We start from the raw sequence: 24,925 nt of genomic DNA on the forward strand, positions 1-24,925 counted from the left end.
CTACTTCGGAACGCGACCGGGATCCGGTCACTAGCGCGTCTTCACCACCTGGGCAGCCTTCAGCCGACCACCCATCAGCAGCACTCATGTGCCTCGATTCATCACAACCGTTGTCCAAGATATTGTGCCTGAGAAGCAGCAATCTAGGGGGTCACATGATGCAGCATTGTGCGATTGGAAACTTTGCAGGAGCTCATTTCGGAGCGAAGTGCATGGCAGGGTCATCAAGGCTTCTGACATGTGATCCACACATCGTCTTGCGGCATGCACCCATTCCGCTTCCTTCCTCTTCATGCCCACGGTGCCAATCGACATCCCGTCTATGAAGAGCTACCCATAAGCATTTCTCGAATTCACCATCGATCAGAACTCTTATCACACCAAGTTGCAGCTTGAATTGTTGAAGCCTCCAAGGTCTTCGACACATAGCATCACCTAGGCAAACAACAACTCCACGCCTATCAGACCCAGGCCTGCAACAGCTACGGCAATGAAGCATTAGGTTACCGAAGAACCACAAGTCAACAACCGTCGTTCGGCACCGAGGATTTATCTGAACTTATGTATCATTGACTGTCATTACTGTGTATGGAAGCGGCGGCGAACTGTGACACCCTCACAGTCGTCTATCTCGCTCGTAGCCGTAGTTGACGTATGAGTTATCAACCTCTGGTCCGCGGTGGGTATTAAAAGACAGAAACAATGTGATCGGAAAAGAGAACTATCAAAAAGACAAGAAAGGCAAAACTCGCTCGCGCGCTGGAAATGCATGACTAGATACCTCCGGTATGCAGCGCTGAGAAAGCAGACATGATCGTCGTGGCTTCGTAGGCCGGAGTGTCGTGAACTCATGATTTCGTGAGGAAGAGCACCTTTAGCCCTTCCCGCCATCGTTCCGGGTGTCTCATGATAGCGAAAGACATCAGAGTCAAGCTCAGGAATGGCGTCCAGCGAAGAGACTATTTTCTCCATCTCTCGCCCCCACCATCCAAACCTGATGAGATCCTTGTGCTCCTTGACGGTTGAGCGGGTGGTCTCCATCTTACGGTCTTGAGCCTCAATGGCCTCTCTTCCAATCCCCATTCACCCATGCACCGCCCAAATCTTCAACGCCAGCCCACAAAGCTTCCTCAACGCCTTCGTCTCCTTAACCTCCTTATACCTCTTCGCCAACCCATCGATCCTCTTCACACACTCCTCAATCTGCGCGCGATAATACGACGCATCCATCGTACCCAGCACCTTATCCTCACCACCCGCAGCATTCACAAGGCCCTTGATGCACTCGGTCACAGCGCGGCGGTGACTGTTCTTGGGCTCGGCGTGCCGGAACATGTCATCCATCTCGGCTTGGAGGACCATGTTGTCGGTGCTGATGTACTGGAGGACGGAGGTGCGGGCGGCGCTGTCGCCGGGCTCGATGGTTATGGATGGGATTTGGGGGGCGGCGGCTTTGGAGGCGGCGTTCGAGGCGGTTGCGGCGTAGAGTTTTGAGATGCCGCTTCCGGGTGGTGCGGAGGTGGTGGCGTTGGTGAGCGTGGATTGGGGGGCGTCGGGGTCGAGGCCGGAGGTGGAGGCGCGGCCACGGAAGGACCATCCTCCTGCGGGTGGTGGGACTGCGCCAGGGAGGGAAGAGGCGGTCTGAGATGTAGTGTTCGCCATCGTGTTGGCGTTTGTAGAGCTGAAGCTCTGGTAGAGGTCGCTGAACGGCTGCGGCTTGGGCGCAAGAGGGTCGACAAATACCGTCGGGTTGTTAAGACGACGAAGGATTTCCTCAATGCACTGAGCCATGCGCATAGTCTGTAAATCCAGATTATTGGACCTGCCCAGTAAGAAGTCATAGAGTGCCTGTAGACGAGCCATGGGCCAGGCTTCCTTGAGCTTCTGGGCGCCATCCGGATCCAAGGGAATGTCAGCGTCAAACTCTTCAAGCACACGCTTGACGGGTTCAAAGACTTGGTGAGTAAGGACTTGCACAACCCTGGCCACCTCCCACTGTTCTCCGGTTTGGAGCAGATGTTCCAGTCGGTCGATGCCTTCGAGCATGTGGCCGGTATGCCATGCTAGCACGTTGATACGGCCCTTGTAGACGTCCTTGTAGTGACCAAGGAGAATCTGTGTTTTGAGTCGAGTGACCTCTTCTTCGCGAGCCAGGCGAATCTGCTCGTCGTACTGGCGCTGTACATCCACCTTGTGAGCTTCGAACTGGCTGAGAAGGCTGATCGTGGCCATGCGCTGGTTGTGCTCGGCGATCACAGGTTCCATGGGATTGTGACCGGAAGGAAGGATGGGCTCTTTCATCTTTTCCTCGCCGAGGACGTTGATCAGCTTCTCACGCACATACGCCCTGCGCTCCTCGGAGGTCTGGTTCTCATAGAACTCGGCCGGGTGTTGTAAGTTGCTGAAAGCTTTTGGCGGCGGGAGTGCTGGCTGCGACGTCCACCGGGGACGCTTGTCCTTGATACCGGTTGTGCGTTCCATTGAGGTTCGCTTGTACGGAACATGACGCTTTTGTTGTTGACGTCGCTTGCGCTCCGCCAACTCCCTCCGCTCGTTCTCGCGGAGACGCATTTCGCGCTCGCGGTACTCTTCTGCGGACTTCCGCTTCATGGCCATGTCGTACCATTTAGGATCCAGTTCTCGGGGATGGGGTTCCCGCTTGGGTTTCGCAATGCGGCCTGTGGCGACGGTGTGGTAGTTCTGCTGCTTCTTCGGGGTGTCAGCCGGATGGCGTTTAGTCTGAACAGCAAGTCTTCTAACCTTGACCCGCGGCCGGAGTTCTGTACGCGCAGAGCTGTCGCGGACGTTGTTGAGTCCTGCTGCGACGATGTAGGGGGTTGGCCTTTGAAAAGATCGCTATGTCCATGGTTAGTCGTAGTCTGGACGCCATCTGATGGGATGTACAAACCTTGAATACGCGAGCATGGGTTTCGAGCTTCAGGTATACCTCTTCGTACTGGATCTGCGCCTTTTCTCTAATGACGCCTACCAGGTAGCTTGCGCCGTTGCGGATGGTCTCGCGGATGGAAGCCATGGCGGCGAAGTTGGTGGGGGTGGATAAGATGAGTGAAGTGTAAGTGGAAGTGATTGGGAAAAAGCTCTTAGACGATTGGGTGACTGCTAGGCTGTCTGGATCTTGGAGATATCGATCGAGATGTGAAGTCAATGTACAGCAGAGGCAGTTCGTACTGGAAAGAGTTGATATCGAGAGGGGGAAACGTTCGTTAGAGGAGAGGAAGGCAGCCAGGTCGGTGTACGCTAATGAAATCGCGCTTAACCGATGTAGGGTTCTTGGCGTCGTTGACGGAAGTGAATACTAGTGAATGGGGGAGTTATGACGAAATGATTGGAAATACAGCTGCGAAACGCCAGTCACCGCGGCGAGAAGAGCCATTCACGTCAGACAGGCAGGAAAAATGGGAAAGGAGAGGGTTAAGAAGGCTGGGAAACGGGTCTTGTGATTCGAGATTGACCTTCTTGCGCGCGAGCATTCACTGTGGCGGCATTGGCGCCTTGTGACAGTCTTACCAGCAAAGAAAAGTTCAGGCGGGCTACAATGCTCCGCCATCGTGAAGTCGGGGTGAGTAGAGGTGTTGGTAGACAGTGCATGCTGAGATGGTGTTCAAGACAGTGTGGACTGACATGGAGGTCGTCTCCACAAGGGTATTCCACACCACACCCATGGAGCTGCAGTGAAATGTCGGCCCTGAGACGCCTGAATCCAACGTACTACACACCCCACAGTAGAAAACACAAACAATGTGAGAGCATGCGGAGTGAGGGTCATGTAGAGATGAAGCAAAAGGCCACGTGCGAAGATGGGATGGTGAAGGGGAGGAAGAGAGGTGTGGGTACTCGTGTAAGGAGTGAAAGACATTGAGAACCTTGGGTTAAGTTGTGGGTAGAGCTGAGTATTTCGATACAGCAAACGTCGAATCAAGGACGTCGGGGAATGCACTTGCCATTTGTGTCGAAGCGGAAGCCGCCATTGACTCTACGCCACGTTTCTACACCGCGTGCTGCCCTTACGCTCCCATCTCAATGCATCAATCTTGATAGCCTCGAATGAAGGGGTGAAGATGGTGTATCTGTCAACACCAGAGAGACGGAGGCAGAGGGAAGAGTGATTCCAGACGACGACCCCTTGCTCACCTGCCGCGCGTCTTCAAGTCCACGGATACGGAAGCAGCGGCACTCAAACTGTTCCAGACGCCCAGGGGCCTCTAAAACAACACACTGAGGTGAAGATGCAGCCATGAAGGATGCAGAAGAAGCCAGACCAATGCAGGTGGGGACCCCAAAATGAAAATAGTGCCCACGACTCAGGCACCAGAAGTCTCGACCAAATCCTACTCCATGGGCAGTCAGGCGTCCGGCGTTTGCATCGTATTGCGGTACGGATCGATCGCACGTCCAGTCCTTCGCACTCGGTGTTGCACGTCAAGTGTGGCGTTCACTGAAGAAAGCCAGTCCTCTGAGGCTGACAGGATAGCGCTGCTTACATACCTAGGTACATCGCGACGCGCCTTGAATAGTAATCCAGCACAACACCCACAGAACCCCCGATACCAATCCCCCCTTTTGACGCCTCGATGACGGGACGCGCAAGCCCCAAGGATTTGGGCGAGATTTGTTCCTGCAGACAGGCGGCTTGATGTGGCTTCTGTGGCACAGGGCGGCTTGGCCGGATGCCGAAATCCGAGTTGGCGCGTGGGGTCTTGCCGCTTGCGGCTAGCCGACGGGGCGGAATCGACGTTTTCTGTCGAAACGCAGCCTTTCTGTCGAATAGCATTGATAGCCCCAAGGCAAACATGCCAAAGCAGGCTCAAGCCCATGCATGCCATCTGTGGGGGCCGTGCCCTCACATCATGGGCGTCGATCGCCTGGGACTTCTTGATCCTCGTAGTATCAGGTTTCTCAGGGCTGCCCCAGGTGCCCGCTTGGTGTCGTGTATATCTCCCGTCTGCCCTGCCTTTGTCGAAGCTGCTTCCGGGGTTTTCTCACTTATTACTAATTACGCGTTCTTGGGGACAGGACGCTCAGTTTACCTTTCTTTTCGCGGCTACCTACATTAGTCACTCGTTATACCGAACTTTGTAATTACGCTAATATGAGGGTCTCACAACTTCCCCTCCTCGCCATCACCGTCGGCGCCAGCCTCGTGCTCGCTCAAGAGCGCTGCGACGCGCCTTCGCCAGGCATATACTGCAACTCGACGGAAATTCTCGCCTACCACGCGGACGACTGCAAACCTTTCCACGTATTTGTCGCACGAGGTTCCGACGAACCCTACCCTGGCCGCCTAGGTAACCTTACCTCGAAGATCTGCGCAGCGATTGGAGGATCATCAGAATGTGGTTACGAGGATGTCGAGTATCCTGCAAAGAGCTCAGCATGGGGAGCAACCGCGTGGTGTGAATCAGCAAGCAAGGGTGCGAAGAGCGGACAGGAACAGATGAAGGCGTACAGCGAAAAGTGCCCAGACAGCAAGTTGATTGTACTGGGTTTCTCGCAGGGAGCATCAGTCGCACAGGACATGCTCGGTGGAGGAGGAGGTCCAGTCTTTGCATGTGAGCAAGACATGAACCCAGCTCTGGATGCTTCGATTGGTTCCAATGGTACGTACGCACGTGTAAAGAAGTCACGCTCTACACCAATTTACTAACTCCTCCGCTCCAGTCGTCGCAGCAGTAACATTTGGCGCGGTCGTCCGTTCCCGTGACCAGAACTTCACCGTCGGCCGCGGCGTAGACTACGACGGAACCAGTGCGCGCAGCCCAGAACACCTCAAAGGACTAAACGCCTACGCCGACGTCCTCCTCGACTACTGCCACTACGGCGACCCTATCTGCGCTGTTGGATCCTCGCCCCCAGACACAAACGAGCACCTGAACTACTTCTTCATGCACAACGAAGAGGTCATCAAGTGGGTATCCGGCATGGCCAAGTCAGGTGGTGATGTGAGTGCGAAACCCAGCAAGCCCGTAATCAGCCAGTCTTCCTCTTCGACAAGTGTGCCCGCGAAACCTCAAGCCACCCCATCTGGATCCGCTACCCCTTCACCTGTTGCGACGACAACTGACGATGCGACCAAGGTTGCAGCGGCTAGCGCTACGGGTGCTGCCAGCTCGCTGACTGCTACCTTTGGCTATATGTCTGGGTTGGCTTTGGGTGTAGCTTTCTTTTTGTAGATCGTTCGCGTGATCTTCTAGCGTCATACCCTACATTTCTTTCCGAGAGCTTGTATCACAAGCATCATTGTTTAGATATCTAACAGACGAGTTGAGGAGTTGAGGAAGCATACAACAAGCATATACACACGGCGTACATGGTGTTCATCACAAGTCTTGGATGGAATTCGAACATTACTCTTTCATTACTATGAAGCCATTATCATCATGACATGCAAGATACACTGGCGTTCCCAAGCCTTTTGCAAGTAAATGCAACAACCATCAACAGAAAAAGACGCCGACAATGCAATGCATGCGAAATGATATCGAAGACCACAGCGAATCTACAAAAGACCAATAGTCCTCTGCTTCATGGTCCTGACATCGACATTCTGCCAGAAGCCAACACTGAAAAGCGTGATGCAGTAGACGCAAACAGCCGAGATGAGCATGTATCTCTGTGTCTGACCGTAGCTGAGGTTGATAGCATCGCGAGTGGGGCTGCCGACAGGGTAGCTGTCCTGAACGTTGAAGTCGCCGTAGATAGCAGCGAAGTTGTCCATGGCGCTCTCAGGCAGATTGGCCATGAGACGAGCGGGGAAAACACCGGTCCAGATAGCACCCGCAACAGTAGAGCCGATAGCGCTTCCGATGGAGATGATCATAGACTCGACAGCCAAGAGCGCAGGGAAGTCTTGCTGCTTAGACACAGCCATCAAGGTGGTCTGCTCAGAGATGACCAAAATACCACCACCGAAGGCGATGAAGATCATGCACATGACAATGTAGCCAATGTTCTCGTCAGGCTGGCGGAACTTGATCATGAGACCAACACCAAGCATGGTGAGCGGCACACCCAAGAACAACGAGTAGATCTTGAGCTTTCCGTAGTATCTTAGCACAAGTCCGTAAACGATAGAGCAGAAGCAGCTGCCCATGGTGTAGATGTTGGCAATCCAAGTAGCGTGTACAGGGCTCTGGTCGAACAAGACGACGAGAAGCGAGTAGAAGTACGAGTCCCAGCAGTACCAGCCGATGTACAAAGAACCGGCCATGGTATAGGTGAAGATGACGGTTCGGTTCTTGAGCAGCGGCCATGGGATGAAGGTGACGGGTGCGCCGTACTTCTCCCACAGACCGAATGCGACGACGAGGAGGGCGCCGAAAACGAGGAAGCAGATGATGAGGGGTGAAGCCCACTGTTTGGCTTGGTAGGAGTAGATGTTGAAGGCGAGGAGGAAGAGGGAGAGCCCAGCGGCGAGGAGCAGAAGACCAATGGCATCGAACTCGCGGAGGTAGTACTTTAGCGTTTGAGCAAAGTTACCACGGCTGGGGCGGGGAGTGATGAGACCCTCCTTCTTTGCCTTGCCCTCATAGATGATGAACAGAAGCATGAGAGGTGATGTAACGATAGGCGCAATGATGGCAAAGATACCGAACGTCCATCGCCAGCCGATGCCGCCAGGAGCGGTGATGCTGTTGATACCGTATCCGTAGATCCAGGTGGTGATGAGCCATGGAGAGGACGCATATCCGATGAACAGTGCTCGGTTCCTCAACTTGGATGTATCGGCGATGAAGACCGTGATGAAGAAGTCGATACTGTTGGAGCCAACGTAGAAGAAGGTCTGTGCCGCGCAATAGGCCTTGACGTTGTTGCAGCTCGCCATCAGGATGAGGCCGAGGACGTAGATGGCTACACCCAGACCGAGACCGAAAGGTCGGCCCCAGATGTTGAGGATCTTGGCATAAGGGAGCTTCCAGATACCGCCGACGATGGAGGAGATGACGCTGGTCAGGGCGGTCAAGGAGTGCAGCTGGAAGTCGCTGGTGACGTAGGGCGCGAGGGTGCTTGAGGTGCTGGATGCGTAGGCAGTGAAGAATTGGATGAACCACATGCTGTTGTCGTTAGTGTAGTTCTGAAGCAATGTGGGGAGAGTGACTTACGCAATGTACGCGAGGATCAAGTCTCGCTTCTTCCACAGGAGCGAGGCAGCTTGTACATGCTGAACACCTGCCTCCGCGGTGGTGTCGACTTTGTTCAGTTCCTCATCCGATTCTCGACTCCTGGCCGACTCCCTCGGGCTGCCGACCTTCTCGTCAGGACGAGTAGCATCCATGCTGGTGTGGCCCTGGTAAGAAGCAGGCACGTCGGCAATGTCCTTCTCATTGGCATCGGCATTTTTGGTGTTGCCAGAGACCAATGCACTGGTAGTCAATCCCTTGAAAGTGAAACCCATCTTGGCGATAGGTGTAAAGGCACACCAAAAGAGAGGCTGTGATGAAGACGAGACGAAGAGATTGATAAGACAAGGTACCGCGCGCGCCTCAGGTTCATATACCGAAAACACTGATCCACGCAGTTCCACCGCAGGACCTTTCCGAGACGCGCCCGGTTACCGGCTCCTCGTCGCTGGGTGGGGAATTCCGTTCACGTTCACCATGAACAAGGAAATAGTTGTGAATATCACGCGCTCGCTCCCTGTTAGCATCATGCACCGAAGCTTGACTTTCCTGAATGCAGTTGGGTCCCCGGAATTAAGCCTTCCCAAGCACGGCCCAGACAGCCTCCAAAATCTTATCTCGATAATCAGCCGGCATCTCGGGCCAATAGGAGCGAGCGGTGGCGTGACGCGTGGGTTATCAGATGAAAATTTTCGATCTAATCATTATCTGATCAAAACCCGCAAGCCACGACGCCTGCCTGTACCACTCCACTGCTTGCCCTCTGCTCCGTCATGCCTTCGTAAAGCGGGGGTACCGAGGGAGATGATGGTACTTAGTCTGCGACTACGGACCTGCCGATGGTGCTTCCAATAGTCGATAGCCGCCGGGCATGTGGTGGAGCTTGCTCGGGGTTTCTGCAGAATTTGCTTCATTGCTCGTACCGTGGTGGCGGCCTTATAGATAGGAAAGGATAGAAGTGGAGGGATGGAGCGGGAGGAAAGGTACAAACGGGTCAACTGGAATACGGGAAGCTTTTGCTTGCAGGCATACCGTTCCTGCCATCGTCGGGGTCCAATCGCATCCCATCGTCGCTGCTGCTATGAACGAAATCAAGGGTCTGGCAGGTTGGCGTAGGTGGGGCTGACGGTTGGGGTGCTCGTGCGAAAGACGTGCTAACGGCGGCTAATCCTTCTTCCTCGGGTCCCGACAGCAGGAAAGGCTTTCTTGAGCGCAGATCCACCCATCCACCAGCCTGGAAACCGAACGTGATGCTTTCCGTGTGATGCCGGGGAGCAGAAAGAGAAGAAGCGATGGCGTCGTCCGTCGGTGGTCGCGCAGAGGTGCAACTTCGATGCGCACCAGTCATGTCAGCGGCCGACAATCGGACATGCGCGCGTCGCGTACCTGCCAGCTGCGATCGGTTGCGTACATGTCTACGTCGACCTGCACACGACACTGCATGTTTCGCGTACGCCCCAGATAGGTGGCTTGTCACTTACTTTGCATCTTGTTATTATAGCATGCGATTGCCACGACATTTGCATCACACTGTACGTACCGGGCACGATGTATGGCGTCGTGAGTACCGGAACGTACACCTTCGGACCACCACTGATGTTCAACAGCAAGTCGCATGAAGTGAAGGCTCCTGAGCGCATGATCATGCCGATCAAGTGGAGCTGTGTAGTTGTCGAGACACTATTATGGGCACATTGAAGCGTTGGTTATACTCAATATTTGATTCCTTCCGTTGCATGGTCGGCTATAGCCATGTCTGTTTCCTTGCGTTCTTCGACCTTTTGATAACTTCCTTCTAGCAAGCTGATTCCTTAACTCTTAGGTACCGCTCCAACCCGACCCCTCCTCTCCGATCATATGCTCTGCTCATTGCGTCATACATCTTCTTCACCCACTTTCGGTGTGTCGACATCTCGACGGCCTAACGAATGAGATAATCCGCCAAGCTCATCTGGTGCTCCCGCCTCCTCTCAAGTGACTGTCTCGTCGCTTCGATAAAGTTCATGCGGAAAAAGTGACAAGCCTCGAGCGTGTCCGACCATTGTTCCTGGTCCCCGTGTTGGACAATAGTATCATCGCCCCAGTTACGAACGATGACGTCTTGTATCAGCCTCTGCAGCGGCGACGTACCGTGGACAGCCCCCACCTTTTCGACGTCGCAGGTGCGTAGGATCAAGTTGGCCGTCAGTGGCTGTAAGAGTGGACGTGAGAGGGCTTCGAAGAGGCGCTCCATGGCGTAGTTCTGGAATCCCTTCGCACCCAGGCTAGCGCCGAGCTGCCAGCACAGGATCGCTGCTTTGACGGTCCAGTCCATCATACCGAAAAACCAGCCCTCAAGATCCATGCTCTCCGAATCAGACTTCGGTGATCCTAGAGAGCTTCGATATGCCAAAGACACCACCAGTCCTTGTTTCTCTTGATACCTGCGGGTATACAGCCACTGAACAAACAAGTCGAATGTTGCCGGGTCGTGCTCACTGCCCAATATATAGCAGTCCTTGTAGATGTTTTCTTTAAACCGGCCGGCCTGGCATTCGCTCTCGACCAGGGTCATGTGGATCGACCATTTTCGGCCTGTTTGTCGATGGAGAATGCTATCAATTGTACCGTTTTGTGTACTGAATGTGACTTTGAGTCAGTGATAGCTTGTCAACAGGTTTCCATTAGCAACATACCTTCTCAAGACAGCCTCTCCATGAGTGCAATGCTCGATGCCTCGCGGATTCGCGGATCCAGTCGCCATGTTGTTGCTATATCTGGTGGTATCGGTAGTGGTTGAAGGTTTGGTGAAGTAGAAGGTGGGAGTAGGAAGCAGAAACTGAGTCTTGATATACCAGCGTCCGCCGGGTAAGGTGAGAGAACGTCGCGCTCTCATCTTTCCACGTAGTGAGAGTGTATTTACTGTCCAACATGAGGTCACCCTCACACACCACATTTCATACTCGATGCGAACATGTCATCAAATATCAAAAGAGACTTCGTCGTATGGCGGGGACCAGGTGACTTTGAGCGGGCGTATTCTGCAGTGGTTAACAAGACCGACATGCAGACTTCAAACAGCTGTTCGCATTTGAACATAACAACGTAAAGCTCGCAAGTACTGCGATGATAACATTATTCGTATCAACTTGGATACTTAGATATATCTTAAGCCTTGGCTTCGCTAATGATACAGTTCCCAATCCAGACATGAGAAAAGTCGTCGAATGATCGCGGACAAGAAAGCTATGTTCACCGGTGGACGTAAACGGCAGTTAACAAATCCGAATGACTTCCTTCCAAGCACCAGCGTCAATGCGCAATGCAGACATCACGCAACGACCTCAGTACATAAACTTATCTTTCATGCGAGATCATGACCTCAGAAGAGAAATCCATTGGAAGAGAGAATTATTAGTGGCAGCAACCAGCCACTTGTTGAATGATAACCCAGTGCAAAAGACTTGACCGCTACCTAGGTTTCGTCGGTCCAGGTTCTCGACCCGCACTCGACATTTGGCTATAGCTTGCGCATACCATCCCACAGAAAATCTAAGTTATCTGTAAAGTACCGGCTTGTCACTCGCCACCTGGCGTTCGCTTTCTTGACACTACCTCCGAACCAAGCCCTCAATCGATACTTGGCCCACAGCCACAACTTGCGCAAAAGAACGCTCTTGGATATCATATCCACACTATTGTGGGGCGTGGGTAAGGTTTAGCCACTGAACCCCACCCTTTCTTAGCTGTGTCCTGGTCTCTGCGGCCAAGATGCACAAGGTGCTCAACGACAAAGACCACCGGGCGAGACTTGCAGAGGTAGTTTATTGCGGTATCAATAGTAGGGCCGAGAAGGCCTTGACTTTGGTTGCCACCATGGCTGTCATCCGGAAATGCGGGCGCTCCGTCCCACGAAATCACACACGTGGATCATCTATACGGAGGGTCTCCGATTGGTCATATTGGCTGTATGGGGTTGCCCTGCAGCTGATGTTCTGGCAGGTGCGTTTTACACATTTCCGCGGAAAGAGCGACGTACGTTCCCTAGCGAATTCTGATGGCTGTTGGGACATGTAGCATGAGTATCAGAAATCGAAGGAACCGTTCACGCTCTTAAGAGATTGAGATGAGTTTGAAGTTTAGAAGAAAGAAGAATTTATTCGCAATATCACAATCATAGGGTATCTAATCGTCAAAGTTCGCCGCAACCAGCTCATGCTCCCTTCTACGCACAGCAACCAGTCGGCCCTGCCGCTTCAATAGAAGAGCGTCTTGTGTCCTTCTCATCGACCTGACCATATGGTATCCTGACCACCATCCAGTCGCACAGGAACTTGCCCAAGACAGCACCCAGTATGATGGAGATGAAGATGTATCCATTGAAGTGCATGACCAGCAACATGATGATGTACGCAAGACCGAGAGTTAAGCCATGAATAGAAGCGCGAACGAGTTGTTGAAGTGCCGTGGCTCGGAAGGTAGCATGTTGGAGACCGAGAGTCGAGGTGGGGCCGTCGCAGCAGTTGGTGGGTGTCGCAGCAGCGAGAGCCGCCCGTTGTGCGTTAAGTTGGCGCTGGAACTGGCGGAGAAGTAAAGCATCGTATTCGTGGCTGACTCTTCGTAGGAATTCGAGGCAGACGACTAGGAGAGCTGCGCCGATGCAGCTTGCGGCCATCATGCCGTTGTTGGTCACGTGCCATGATTCGGAGAGGAAGCAGGCGTCTTCGACACGCCAATTCCACAGCATCTAAACACAGTGAGTCGTGATATCGAATTGACAAGATATGAATTGCACACCTCTGTGACGCAGGTGCTGTTGGGAGCCATTCCGGCCATTCCTGACATTCCGTGCATGATGGCGATGATGTTCTTGGGCCTGCGAAGTTTGGATGGATGTCAGAGGCTGAACCACGGAACAGGACTGTCAAATTGATATAGCAGACGTCGGACCAGACCCTGCGACTGCAGATGCGACGCCATGATATGTAGGAACGAGATGCCGTCTCACGACAGTCTGGCCCGAGCAAGCAAGCCGGCAATCGCGCCGCGAATTATGGGGGAACTTGCTCAAACACACTCGCACTAGCCACTTTGATGGCCCCAAGAGAGCGGGAACCGCCCAAAGACCCGCCTAAGCGTCGCCGCCCACTTCTCGAAGCCTTGGCCCGCGTTTTTGCGAAACGTGCTCACCACGTTTCCGGTGTGCAATGCCCGGCCGGCGATAGGTCATATACATATGCGGCGCACTCCACCCCGAAACATGCAGCACGCATCGCATCTTCAATTCTTGCTTTGACCATGGCCGCTGACATGCTCGTCGCGCGTGCGCACATCCAGAACTACTCCGAGGCGAGCGCTGTCGAGCCGCATTGGGGCTACGCAGATCGCCTCGTCCCCTGCACCAGCGACCCTGGCTCCTGCGAGTACCTCGACGTTGTCTACCGCAGTCATGACCTTGGCATGTACTACAGCGGCATCATTTGGGCCACCATTGGCGCCATCCTGCTGGTGTGGGCTGTGGGCCGACACTTTGCACGCTCGCAACCATCCGGCGTGCAACTACCAAAAGAAATAGGAGAAGGAGTACCCCAAAGACGCAGCGCATTCGAAAGAATTCAACGGGCGATTCCCTCATACGCACGACGATATCTTCTTCCTGATGCCGCGCGACCAATCTTCGGACGGGTGACCCGCACCCAGGTCCTGACCCTCGTTGTCCTGACCGGCTACCTGACCATCTTCACCTTCATCGGCATTGTTTACAAGAAATGGGTAACGCCCGTCAAGAAGATGCCCGGCGTCTACAACACACGAACCAGCCTCGGGCCATGGTCCGACCGCATTGGTGTCATCGCATACGCCCTCACGCCTCTCTCCGTTATGCTCTCGACACGCGAGTCCATCTTGTCACTCGTCACTGGCCTGCCATACCAGAGCTTCAACTTCCTCCATCGCTGGTTGGGATACATCATCTTCGCCCAATCCGCTCTTCACACCATCGGCTGGTGCGTCATTGAGATTCGTCTCTACCAGCCGCAGCCCACTGTCGCCGCGGAATGGATTGTCCAAGAGTACATGATCTGGGGAGTAGTCGCAATGCTTCTCCTGACTCTCCTTGTTCTGCTCTCGACGCCCTGGGGTATCCGTCTCACCGGCTACGAATTCTTCCGCAAGGCCCACTACGTCCTCGCTATGGTGTACATTGGAGCCTGCTGGGGACACTGGGCGCAGCTCAAGGTCTTCCTCCTCCCCGGACTTCTGGTCTGGTTCATCGACCGCGCTATCCGGCTTGCTAGATCAGCCCTGCTTCACTACAACTTCCTGCCCTCTGGACACATGGGCTTCCGTGCCGCTTCTGCAAATATTGCGCTTTTTAAGGACGATGTCAACGGCGATGTCGTGCGTCTAGACTTCGACCACCCTCAGGATGCCTGGGCAGTCGGCCAGCACTTCTACCTCACATTCCCGGATAGCTCCATCTGGCAGTCCCACCCATTTACACCAATCAGCCGCCCGGTCTACGGTGCTGACTCCCAGCGCCACTCGTACATTTTCCGCGCAAGGGGCGGAGAGACGAAGAAGATTGCCGACCTGTCCATGAAGCGCATTGCGAACATGTCAAGCCACCAAGAATCGCACGAGAGCCTAATGGCTGATGCTCGCCTTTCTGTCGTCATGACCGGACCCTACGGCGAGCGCACCATGCGTGGGCTTGCTGCCAACTCCAACATCCTCTGCATTGCTGGCGGCACCGGTATCGCTTACGTCCTCCCCGTACTCCTTGACCTTGCTTCAAGCCCACAGTCGCCTGACCGCCACATGACGCTCATCTGGAGCATACGCCGAAGGAGCGACATCGACTGGGTCGGCCCAGAACTTGCTACCCTCAAGCGCAAGTGCCGCAACCTGCGAACCGGTATTCACATCTACGTCACCCGCGCCGCAGAAGAAGCAAACCTCGATCTCACAGTCTCAGAGAAGGCCGCGCCCAACGAGTGCTCCAAGGAGATCAATTCCGCCTCTGATTCTTCATCTGCCGACGCATCGTCAGCGCTGTCAGTTCACGGTGTCGCAAAGTCGGAGTTGGGACTCAACCACATCCAAGCCAGGCCTGATCTAGATACCATAGTGTCAGAGTTCGTTGCCGGCACTGTACGAGGTGGCACCGAGGTGTTCGCTTCGGGACCTGGTGGTATGATCAGCAATCTTAGGCGGATAGTCGCGAAGAACAACAAGGGCGGTGAAGTTTGGAAGGGAGACGATAGGTGGGATGTACGGTTGACGTGTGATGATCGATTAGAGTGGTAGCTTGCTTGACCTAGATACCCCAATTGCATTGCTTTCATGTTCAACATGTCTTCCTCTCGGGTGATGTTGTGACCTCTCTTGTGCAACTTTAGCTGCGTTCTGACAAATTGCATGATGCGTAATATCAGTTGGAGAGTCGGCAGAAACTGATGGATTTCGGCGTTCCGGCTGTTTGCTGACTAAAAGCTGCGCTAGCGCCCGTTGTGACGTTTGCGGGTGTTCAGCTTGCCGCTCGAGACAGTGACGTCTTCATTCGTTACACAGACATTCTCATGTTACACAAGCATCTCAGCAAGCACCAAGTAACGCGCAATCCTCAAAGAACGAGGGATTGTTAGAGTGGCGTCGGCCCGCTGCGAACTACACGGTGACAGGCCTTATCTCCGGACCCCACATCGTCACCACTTGGACCCTTGATCTGTCTCCGCTTTCCACCTTCGCTACCAACTGCTTTGAGCGTTCAAACCCTTCGAAAACAGCCATGATAGAACTACTGGATTTGTGTTACGATGTTCTGATCGGGATCCTGGAGGAGATAGATCCCCCGGATCTCGCGGCATGTTCACAAACGTCAAAGGGCTTCAACCAATTCATCAAAGAGAACAAGCGACTTTACAAAACCCTGTACTTGAAGCACTTTGTATGCAATACCCTTTCCTTTCATCGCATTTCATGCAGTCTAATATTGTGGTAGGACGACCCTCGACGCCGAAGACCGGCCGATCCTGAGCCAGAATGGGTAGGAGCGTTGCAGAGGGTGGTGAGATGTCAAAAGATCCTCGATTCTGCCAACAATGATCTCAAGGTATATTTCCAGTTTCTATCTAATGGCAATGTTGCTAAGCAGTAGCAGAGAGAAGAGTTCACATTCGTCGCAACGTGCGTCGACGAGCTTATCGCCACCATGTCACTTGATGAAGATGGCGTGACTCACAACAAACAATTAGTGACCAACCAGTTCCAACGTATCGCACAGAATCACGACGCTTTCATGTGCCGATCTTCCCTGTTCGACCGTGCCGGTACAGGAAAGCAGAGACCGGCTGGGGATGAAGAGAGTCGACAACTCAGCGCAAAGTTGCACAGTCTATTCGGCTTCCCGCCATCCAACGCTGGAAGAAGAGATCTCTCAACAAACCCGTATGCCAGATCACGTGTATACGACCTACGAAACTACACCGATAACAACGAGTGGGGACCTTTCCGTGACGATGGCACCATGCGAGTGGATTGGGAGATGATCGAAAGCATCATGATTGTCATCGGCTATAACTCTTGCTACTGCACCCATACAGTATCGAATAAACTTCGGCCACCATGGTTTGCTCCACTTGATGGGGTGATTCCGGAAGACGATCATCAGATGGGCACAGAACGGAACTATACAGCGTTGGTACAGCAACCGGACATTTCCCTCAACATGAAGGATCCGTACGCAGTGGAAGGTATCTGGTCACGTGTAAGTTGCACATCGCCCGGACGCTCAGATCCTCTCTAACGACATTTAGATCGTATGTTTCCTCGATTACAACGACTTGTACCATTACAACTTTAGCACCGAGGCGATGAAAGTTCCTTCCGACGAGCCTAGAGATGCGTTGAACACCGACGAAGCCATCAGACACATCATCATGGACTTGCGCATCACAGACGTTACAGCGCCAGGGCCTTTTGACAACTCAAAGCTACCCATTGTGCATTTCAGAGGCAAATCGAAGTCCGTAGATGCGCATTGGGATCCAAATGCCAACTCTGGTATTCGCGGTACGGTTAGCCTGACAGCGGAAGGAGAGGTTCGCTGGCAGACTATCTCGGTGTTTCAAGGGTAAGTACGGAGAGTTGTGGGCATACAATGAGCAGAGTATTACTGACTTTGCGACAGCGGTGAGGAGCGATGGCGCAGCGATGGCATACAAGTTGGCGGGTTGCGCTGCCCACGCGGTGTTGTGGGAACGTGGTTTGACAAGGATTTCGATGCGTAAGTGATAGCTGTGTGCGGACTGATGTGAGACACGCGCTAACTTCGTGTAAACATTAGTCATGGCCCTGCCGGACCAACAGCATTCTGGAAGGTCAGCGAGAGGCCTGTCGATTCTGCAGATGAGGACAGCGATTCTGAAGACAGCTTTTGGGATATGTCTTGAAGTACTAGTTGAAATGAAGTACAAAGGAGCAGACAATAGCTTTCACATCTCAACGTATCTCCATTTCAGCATCGTTCCCGGAAGACCTTCCACCTGTACCTCTTTCGTTTCCCCCGGTACCAAGTCAAAGCCATTGTCACTCAAACGGTGTTCGTTATCCTCATCGAACACAAAGCCCTTGACTGGCTTGGCAGAAGAAACAAACACTGTCTTCTTGTCTTCCGAATAGCGCACATGTACTCCTGGATTATCAAAAGTGAGGTATTTGATGGGCTCTGGCCATGACACGTCGCTAGCAAGAAGCCTACCATCCTCAAATAACGACACGTGGATGACGAAAGGGTCGGCTCTTGATGTACGGTAAGGGCCACCTGGCTCTTGTGGGTCGTCGACCTTGACGACATTGCCAGTGAGTATCTCGGTTGTTCCATTCGCCGCAATGCGTATCTTCTTGCGCTCTTCAGTGCTGATGTCCTTTCCTGTGCCGATTGAAATGTAACGTATCACAACATCAACTTCAGCCTCCATCAGAGTGCTGTTAGCGACCCAGAGATCGTATTCGACATCTTGCCAAAGCTTACGCATATCAATATGCCCAGTGTCGCGCTGCCACAATCGATCAGCCGGTCGCGCAGTCCAACTGTTGGACTTGCGCTGAACGCCGATAGTGATGGGCTGCATCGCGCGCTTGATGGCATAGTACGCTGGCTTCGGCACTTTATAGTAGTCCACCACAGCCCATGAAATCGTCGGCCAACAGTCGCTCAGCTGCCAAACCAACGCGCCTCCGCATTTGCGATCGCCAGCAGACCCCCATTGGCGGCGCCAGGACTTGTACGCCCAGGACATCGCATCCGCTTGCATAACCTGGGTGAGATGTGTATAGCCTTTGACAAGGTACTGAACGCGAAAGTTCTCAGACACGTAGCTGATGAGACGTCGCTCATGACCAATAGCTTTGTTGCGGAAGTCCATGGCCATCGAGCCAGGATGGAGGTCGTGCTGATCGTTGATGCACATCTCAAGTGTGGAAACATGAGGATATGCTTCCATGCCAAATTCGGATACGAAGCGGCCGCCCATCTGCGGCAATCGTTGATACGGCTCCATGGTACCGTGCCACATGTTCCACTGGTGAACATCGCCGATTGTAGGATCCACTCCTAGGACCGTCGACTTGCCATCGCCGAAGGGTGAGCTGGGGTGGTAGGGTATGTTTGGACATTCCTCTCCAACAACCTTTGGCAGAAGATGCTCGTAGATGTAGCGAGCTGGAAAGTCGGTCTTGAGCCAGGATTCTGGATCCTTGTCGTCAGGGTCGTACTGTAGTTTGTATCGTTCGACGATCTGGTAGTCTTCGTTGTTCCCCGCCCAGACGACTAAACTGGGGTGGTTTCTCAGCCGTCTAACATTCTGTCTTGCTTCGATCTCCACACTTTTCAAGTACTCGGGGTAGGTTGGGTAGTTGGCACATGCGAACATGAAGTCTTGCCATATCAACACGCCATACTCATCGGCGGCATCGTATAGCGCATCCGCTTCGTAGATACCGCCTCCCCAAATCCTCAGCATGGTTTGATTACCGTCGGCTGCGAGCTTCACCCACTCGCAGTAGTCATTGGGTTTGAGCCGTGTGAGGAAGGAGTCGGCGGGTATCCAACACGAGCCTCCGCAAAAGATGTCGACATTGTTGATGCGGAAGTAGAAAGAAGTGCCGTGTGCGTCTGACTCTTTGATCAGCTCAGTGCGGCGAAAGCCAAACTGCTGAGATATGAGGTGGATGGGATTCGGGACACCCTGCACAATGGCTTCTGCTCTGATGGTGTAAAGACTCTGTTGCCCATAGCCTTGCGGCCACCAGAGCTCGATATTTTCCATGGTAATAGTAGTTTCCAGAGGACTTTTGCGGTTATTGATGGTTGTCCGTATACCGTCAATGTCTTCTCCGTCCTTCGAGACCATGAGAAGTATACCCGTAGTCGTACCCTCCCATTCGACGCTCATCTTCAATTTTGCAGACTTCAGGTCTTGCGACAGTTCGTACTGCACATTGAGGGCTGATAGGCGGCATTCCCACGTCTCGATCGATGCTGGCTTCCAAGGTCCACATGTCATGAGAATAGGGCCCCAATCCCATCCCCAATGATATTGCGCTTTGCGCACCGGCCCCCGCGAGATCTCTGTCTGGTGTACGATGAAGCGATGTTCTGGATGCTGTTCCACCAACTCGAGACCCTTCTTGCGCGCTGACTCGAAGACGATTTCCAGCACGTTGTCCTCAGCCTGAAGCTTGCCTGAAACGTCGATTTGGTGCTCGATGAACATGTTGTCGGACTCCAGAATCCTCTCGTCGTTCAGAAAGACGGAAGCAAATGTGTCAAGCCCTTCAAGTCGAAGGGTGGTGGCCGCGTTCGCCTTTCCATAGTCGGAAGGCGCAGCAAAGGTCGTGCGATATGTCCATATCTCATCGCCAACCCAACGCACTGCTAGCTCATTGAGGTCATGGAAGGGGTCTGGAATCTTGTCATGTTTGAGTAAGTCGCGATAGACTTCAGTTGGTGCATCGCAGGCCGGTAGGTATTCGTTAGTCGAGGAACGGTCGCCCTGCTTGAACGTCCAACCCGTGATTAGCGGCGATGAGGTATACGGAACAGGCGTCATCTTGTCCGTTAGTTGTAGACTAGCGATGAGCCTGACCGATGTGACAGCTAAATGATGGACGTTCGGTGGTTGTTCACCCGCGGGTAAACACATGCGGGGTACCTGCCCCTCAAGATGCTTGGGTGAAACGCTGATCAACGACTACGGAGCTTCCTTCGTTCAACACAAGCGTAGGCACGGCCATACTTACGGATGTACATCAGAGGCCGATTTATCCCGCCGCGACGATGCGCTTGCGTCACATCCTCTCGCATCCACCTCTTCCGCAGACTCGCAGCGTTAGGTGGAAAGTACAGAGTTGGGTAAAAAGTACGAAGTTGGGTAAAAAGTACGAAGTTGGGTAAAAACTATAGGGTTGGGTAAAAACAACAGAGTTGGGTAAGAAGTAAAGGATTGGGTAAAAACCACAAGAGTTGGGTGAAAACGACAGAGTTGGGTAAAAACGGCAGACTTGGGTAAAAACTATAGAGCTAGGTAAAAAGTGTAGTTAATCCTTAGGTAAATAGTGTGTGCTTTGTACCTAGAAAGAAAGTATAATATATACCTAAGTAGAAAGCACACCTTAATAGTTTATACCTAGGTAAAAAGCGCAGTTTATATATAAGTAGAAAATATAGTTTATACCTAAGTATAAAGTATAGTTTATTACTCTACTTATAGAGCTATATATACTTAACTTATACTAGATAAAAGTATAGCTACTAATTAGTAAATTAGAAGTAGTTATTTAATTAAGTATAAAATATAATTATAGTAATTATTACTATAAGTATAGTATATTAGTGTTTTAAGTAATATAATATATTATATTAGCTTACTACTATAGCTAGCGTCTAAGTCTTAGTAAGAAATATTAAAACTTTAGATAATTATATACACTATAAGATACGTAAGCTAAAATACTAGATAGAAGTAATATAATAAGTATATAGCGTAAGATATAATATATTAATACTTTAGATAAAAGTAAAAAACTTTAGATAGAAGTAAAATAATTATACGTAGTATAAGATATAAGTAATATAAGTAGTATAGGCTCTAAGACTTATATAATAGCTAAGCTTTACTAAAATCTAAATAATACTTATTAGTATTAGCTAGAAAGTAAAGTATCTTAAGTCTAGAATAAGCTTACTTTAGATTTTATCTAAGTATAAAGTATAGTTTATATCTTAGTGTCTTATATCTAATTTTGTAGACTCTATTTAGTAAAAAGATATTAAAAGATATCTAGCTTATTATCTTAGAATAGCTAAAAGATTTTAAAATTTTAAGATATTTAGTATATATTACTATTAGTACTAATACTTATATAGACTATAACTCTATATATTTATATACTCTCTTTACATAGTAGTTAAAAACTACTAAGATAATATAGTAGTAATAGAAATACTATACTAAGCTTTATAGTATCTATTCTCTAATAACTATAATATAATAACTATTTTTCTAGCTTTTAATAGAAGTTATAGTAGTCTATTATAGCTACTATTTAATAAATAGTATCTTACTATATAAAGTAATCTAAAAATACTATATCTTTACTATCTTAGCTCTTATTACTTTTATAAAGTATTTTAGTTAAAGTATTTTTTTATAAAAGTATAGCTTTCTATAAAGCTAAAAAGAAAAGTAAATTTATTATTTCTTTTACTTTATATACTTAGTTATAGATAATAATATAGTAGATAATTAGTAGTATCTTATTAGTAAGATTATTAATAGAATAGTATTTAATAAAATAGTTTTTCTAGTTTCTCTCTCTTATAAATAAGAAACTATAACTACTAAAGAGCTTATTAATTTTACTAATAAGCTTTTTAAAAGTAAAGCTATAATAAAGAATAATAGAAAGTTTTATACTAGCTATATATATAATAAAAATAATAGAGATAATAAAGATAATAAAAATAGAAATAATTAAAATAAAAGTAATAGAAATATTAATAGGCCTAGCGTATAGCTCTATACTAGTAAAGTAGCTTTTTAGAGTACTTATAATAGCCTCTAGTATAGTATAAATATAGTAGTTTATAATAGCTTTTATAATAGCTTCTAAAATAATAACTTTAGAAGAACTTATAAAGTAATATATTTAAGAGAAAAATAATTAATATAGTAATAATAAAAAGCTTAATTAAGCTTTAATAAGTAAGATAATAAAACTAGTAAATAAGATTAGCTTTAGGTAGACTTACTAACGTAAGAAGAACTTATAAAAAAAGTATAAGTAGAGATATAGTTAAGAGCTTATTTAGTGTACGTATTAGTATAGCTTTAGTATTAGATTTAAGCTACTATTTATATTTTTAATAAGTCTTTAGATCTCTAATTTACTATAAGCTATAGAATAAGAATAAAAATAAGAATAAGAATAAGAATTTTATAAGCTAAGATTTTTATATTTTATTACTTTATAATTTATAGCTTAGTTAGTTATAAGCTATTAAAAATATATAATTATATTATAATTCTCTCTACTATAGTATAAGTAGATGTTAGTATTTATAAAATAGTTACTTTACTACTCTAAATTTTAAAAGCTTTAACTACGCTAGAAGTAGTAGTATTAAGAACTTAAGCTTTAGTTTACTTAACGCCTATACTTCTAAATATAGAATTTTAACTTTTTTAGAAATATATTTTTTTATATACTAGTAATAGACCTTACTTTTTTTAAACTAGCTTACTATAGAATTATTAGTTTACTAATAAAAAAAAATAGTTTATACCTAAGTAAAAAGTATAATTAATACCTAAGTACAAAGTATAGTTTATATCTAAGTAAAAAGCATGTAGTTTATACCTAAGTACAAAGCATAGATTGTACCTAAGTAAAAAGCATGTAGTTTATACCTAAGTACAAAGCATAGTTTATACCTAAGTAAAAAGCCTGTAGATTATACCTAGGTAAAAATCGTATAAACTGTACCAAAGCAAGAAGTATTTACCCAAGGGGAAACTCTAAGCGCTGCTCAAGATCTCGAAGCCGACAAGATCCGGCCCAAAACTGTCTCCGTACCCTCGGAACTCAATCATGTTCTCTGTACCTTCCACAAAGCCGTCGAGCTCTATCTGCAGTCGTAGACTCTCCTCCCAATCGCCACCAGAGAGAGGGAAGGCCCATCGCTTCGCCTCAGCACCATTGACTGCGATGGTCATGTTACGTGTGTTGTCGCCCCATTCCCATGCAGTGGTGAATGCATAGTGGTAGTTGACGAAGTCGATACCCATGAGGTTCTTGCCAGTGGACTGAGAGCTGACGTTGGCAAACATGACGCTGCTGGCGCGGCCGATGTACTCAATCTTCGAGCCAGTGGGAAGGCATGCGCCGGACGCGCAGGAGAAGTTGTGTGCTGGTCCGGAAAGCGACGCATTAGCAACGGAATGGTACGAGCCGGAGGTGAGAGGGGCGGCTGCGACGATGTTGGATAGAACCCATAGTCGCAGCTCATGTCCGGCCAAGTCAGCCGTCTGGGCACCAGACAAGGTACCAAGATCTTTCGCAGCCCAGACATCGCGCACATCGGCCGAAGCTATGCCCAGTGTTGCCAGATCAAAGTCCACGGCTTGGGAGTCGTTCTTCCAGTTCGCGATACCCAGCACCTGCTTCGATCCCGAGAGTTTTCCCATCCAGATATCCCACTCGTTTTCGGTATCGCGTCGGACCAACATGGCTTGCTGGGCAAGTGGGTCTTGATTGATGGCAATGACTTCCTTGTTCGAGAGGATGTCTAGAGAGCTCTGACTAATGCGTTCGGGATCGAGGGCGGCGCCGATAATAAGAGGAGATTTGTTGATAGCCCACATGCCAAAGTGGAAGCGCTCTTCCTCTTCAGAAAGGGCATTGAGGCCCACACTAGGCTTGTCAGTCGACGACTTCAGAAACAGATCACGCTACTTACGTCAACATGTCCATGTCTGCAAAGGCACCAGCAGTGGTGTGCCTGAAGTATGGCACGACCTGATTGGTAATGCGCCAGATGCTGCGCCAGCCATTGTAGATGTCGTTGCTAATTCGCCAGGTGTTGCCAACCTCAGCCGCCCAGTCACCGACGTCAGTGCCAATGCCCCACTGACAGACGTAGTAGTGTATGTCGCGGTCTACCGCGTCTAGTTCGGCCGCCATGTGTTGGAAACGTGCTGGTGATTGAGCTTCTGCGGAGCTGGAGTCGACCATCGTTGTGTTGGAAGTAGAGTAGCAGTTGTCGTACCTGCATACCGTTAGCAGGGGCGAAAGCGTAGTGAGGAGGCTTGTGATCATACTTAAGGCTATCTCCTCCCCACTGAGCGAAACTCTCTGCATCTAGTTGTTCGTACCCCAGACTCGCAGGTAGCGATTCTGACCCACACTGTAGATACCCAGCGCCAGAGTAAAGACCAAAGTCCAGACCCAGGTCATGAAGATAATCTCCAAGTGCCTTGCCACCAGATGGGAAGAGGGTCTCGTTCCATTGAAGTCTCCCCTCGTCATCTCGATCATGGGCGTTCCAGCCGCAGTCGACTGTCACGAAGTTGTAGCCAGCGTTGCTGAGTCCCAGGTCGATGAGGCCATGAGCACTCTCGTGAATCTTTTCTTCAGAGGGTAGACAGTTCCAGGTATTGTACGAGTTCCATCCCATGGGAGGTGTGGGTGATCTGACTGTTTTGGCTGCTGCTTGTAGGGCAAGGCATGCCGAGAGCAAGATCGTG

At 50.1% G+C, this 24,925-nt stretch overlaps 9 protein-coding genes across 9 annotated transcripts; 3 read left to right on the forward strand and 6 right to left on the reverse strand.

Annotated features, from left to right (window-relative positions):
- Window positions 1-1,083: 1,083 nt before the first annotated feature.
- Window positions 1,084-3,034, reverse strand: J4E83_010853 (uncharacterized protein; the record flags this gene model as incomplete). The annotated part of the gene is made up of 2 exons (XM_049337731.1): window positions 1,084-2,856; window positions 2,909-3,034. 2 exons carry the CDS (start codon window positions 3,032-3,034, stop codon window positions 1,084-1,086), a joined length of 1,899 nt encoding a protein of 632 aa, XP_049183172.1.
- A 2,076-nt stretch (window positions 3,035-5,110) lies between these two features.
- On the forward strand, window positions 5,111-6,191 carry J4E83_010854 (uncharacterized protein; the record flags this gene model as incomplete). Its single annotated transcript, XM_049337732.1, has 2 exons — window positions 5,111-5,618; window positions 5,680-6,191. The coding sequence occupies 2 exons, from the start codon at window positions 5,111-5,113 to the stop codon at window positions 6,189-6,191; spliced, it is 1,020 nt and encodes a 339-aa protein (XP_049183173.1).
- A 326-nt stretch (window positions 6,192-6,517) lies between these two features.
- J4E83_010855 (uncharacterized protein) lies at window positions 6,518-8,413 on the reverse strand (the record flags this gene model as incomplete). The annotated part of the gene is made up of 2 exons (XM_049337733.1): window positions 6,518-8,072; window positions 8,121-8,413. The coding sequence occupies 2 exons, from the start codon at window positions 8,411-8,413 to the stop codon at window positions 6,518-6,520; spliced, it is 1,848 nt and encodes a 615-aa protein (XP_049183174.1).
- Window positions 8,414-10,059: 1,646 nt separating this feature from the next.
- On the reverse strand, window positions 10,060-10,881 carry J4E83_010856 (uncharacterized protein; the record flags this gene model as incomplete). Its single annotated transcript, XM_049337734.1, has 2 exons — window positions 10,060-10,756; window positions 10,814-10,881. 2 exons carry the CDS (start codon window positions 10,879-10,881, stop codon window positions 10,060-10,062), a joined length of 765 nt encoding a protein of 254 aa, XP_049183175.1.
- Window positions 10,882-12,342: 1,461 nt separating this feature from the next.
- J4E83_010857 (uncharacterized protein) lies at window positions 12,343-12,971 on the reverse strand (the record flags this gene model as incomplete). The annotated part of the gene is made up of 2 exons (XM_049337735.1): window positions 12,343-12,864; window positions 12,915-12,971. 2 exons carry the CDS (start codon window positions 12,969-12,971, stop codon window positions 12,343-12,345), a joined length of 579 nt encoding a protein of 192 aa, XP_049183176.1.
- Window positions 12,972-13,415: 444 nt separating this feature from the next.
- Window positions 13,416-15,425, forward strand: J4E83_010858 (uncharacterized protein; the record flags this gene model as incomplete). Its single annotated transcript, XM_049337736.1, has 1 exon — window positions 13,416-15,425. One exon carries the CDS (start codon window positions 13,416-13,418, stop codon window positions 15,423-15,425), a length of 2,010 nt encoding a protein of 669 aa, XP_049183177.1.
- Window positions 15,426-16,329: 904 nt separating this feature from the next.
- On the forward strand, window positions 16,330-17,407 carry J4E83_010859 (uncharacterized protein; the record flags this gene model as incomplete). Its single annotated transcript, XM_049337737.1, has 3 exons — window positions 16,330-16,884; window positions 16,934-17,250; window positions 17,308-17,407. The coding sequence occupies 3 exons, from the start codon at window positions 16,330-16,332 to the stop codon at window positions 17,405-17,407; spliced, it is 972 nt and encodes a 323-aa protein (XP_049183178.1).
- A 204-nt stretch (window positions 17,408-17,611) lies between these two features.
- Window positions 17,612-20,230, reverse strand: J4E83_010860 (uncharacterized protein; the record flags this gene model as incomplete). Its single annotated transcript, XM_049337738.1, has 1 exon — window positions 17,612-20,230. The coding sequence occupies one exon, from the start codon at window positions 20,228-20,230 to the stop codon at window positions 17,612-17,614; it is 2,619 nt and encodes an 872-aa protein (XP_049183179.1).
- A 2,967-nt stretch (window positions 20,231-23,197) lies between these two features.
- Window positions 23,198-24,855, reverse strand: J4E83_010861 (uncharacterized protein; the record flags this gene model as incomplete). Its single annotated transcript, XM_049337739.1, has 3 exons — window positions 23,198-24,092; window positions 24,139-24,447; window positions 24,500-24,855. 3 exons carry the CDS (start codon window positions 24,853-24,855, stop codon window positions 23,198-23,200), a joined length of 1,560 nt encoding a protein of 519 aa, XP_049183180.1.
- Window positions 24,856-24,925: the final 70 nt, after the last annotated feature.

This window comes from Alternaria metachromatica (genome assembly GCF_023757995.1).
Source record: "Alternaria metachromatica strain BMP 0045 chromosome Unknown scaffold_53, whole genome shotgun sequence".
Classification (NCBI taxonomy): domain Eukaryota; kingdom Fungi; phylum Ascomycota; class Dothideomycetes; order Pleosporales; family Pleosporaceae; genus Alternaria; species Alternaria metachromatica.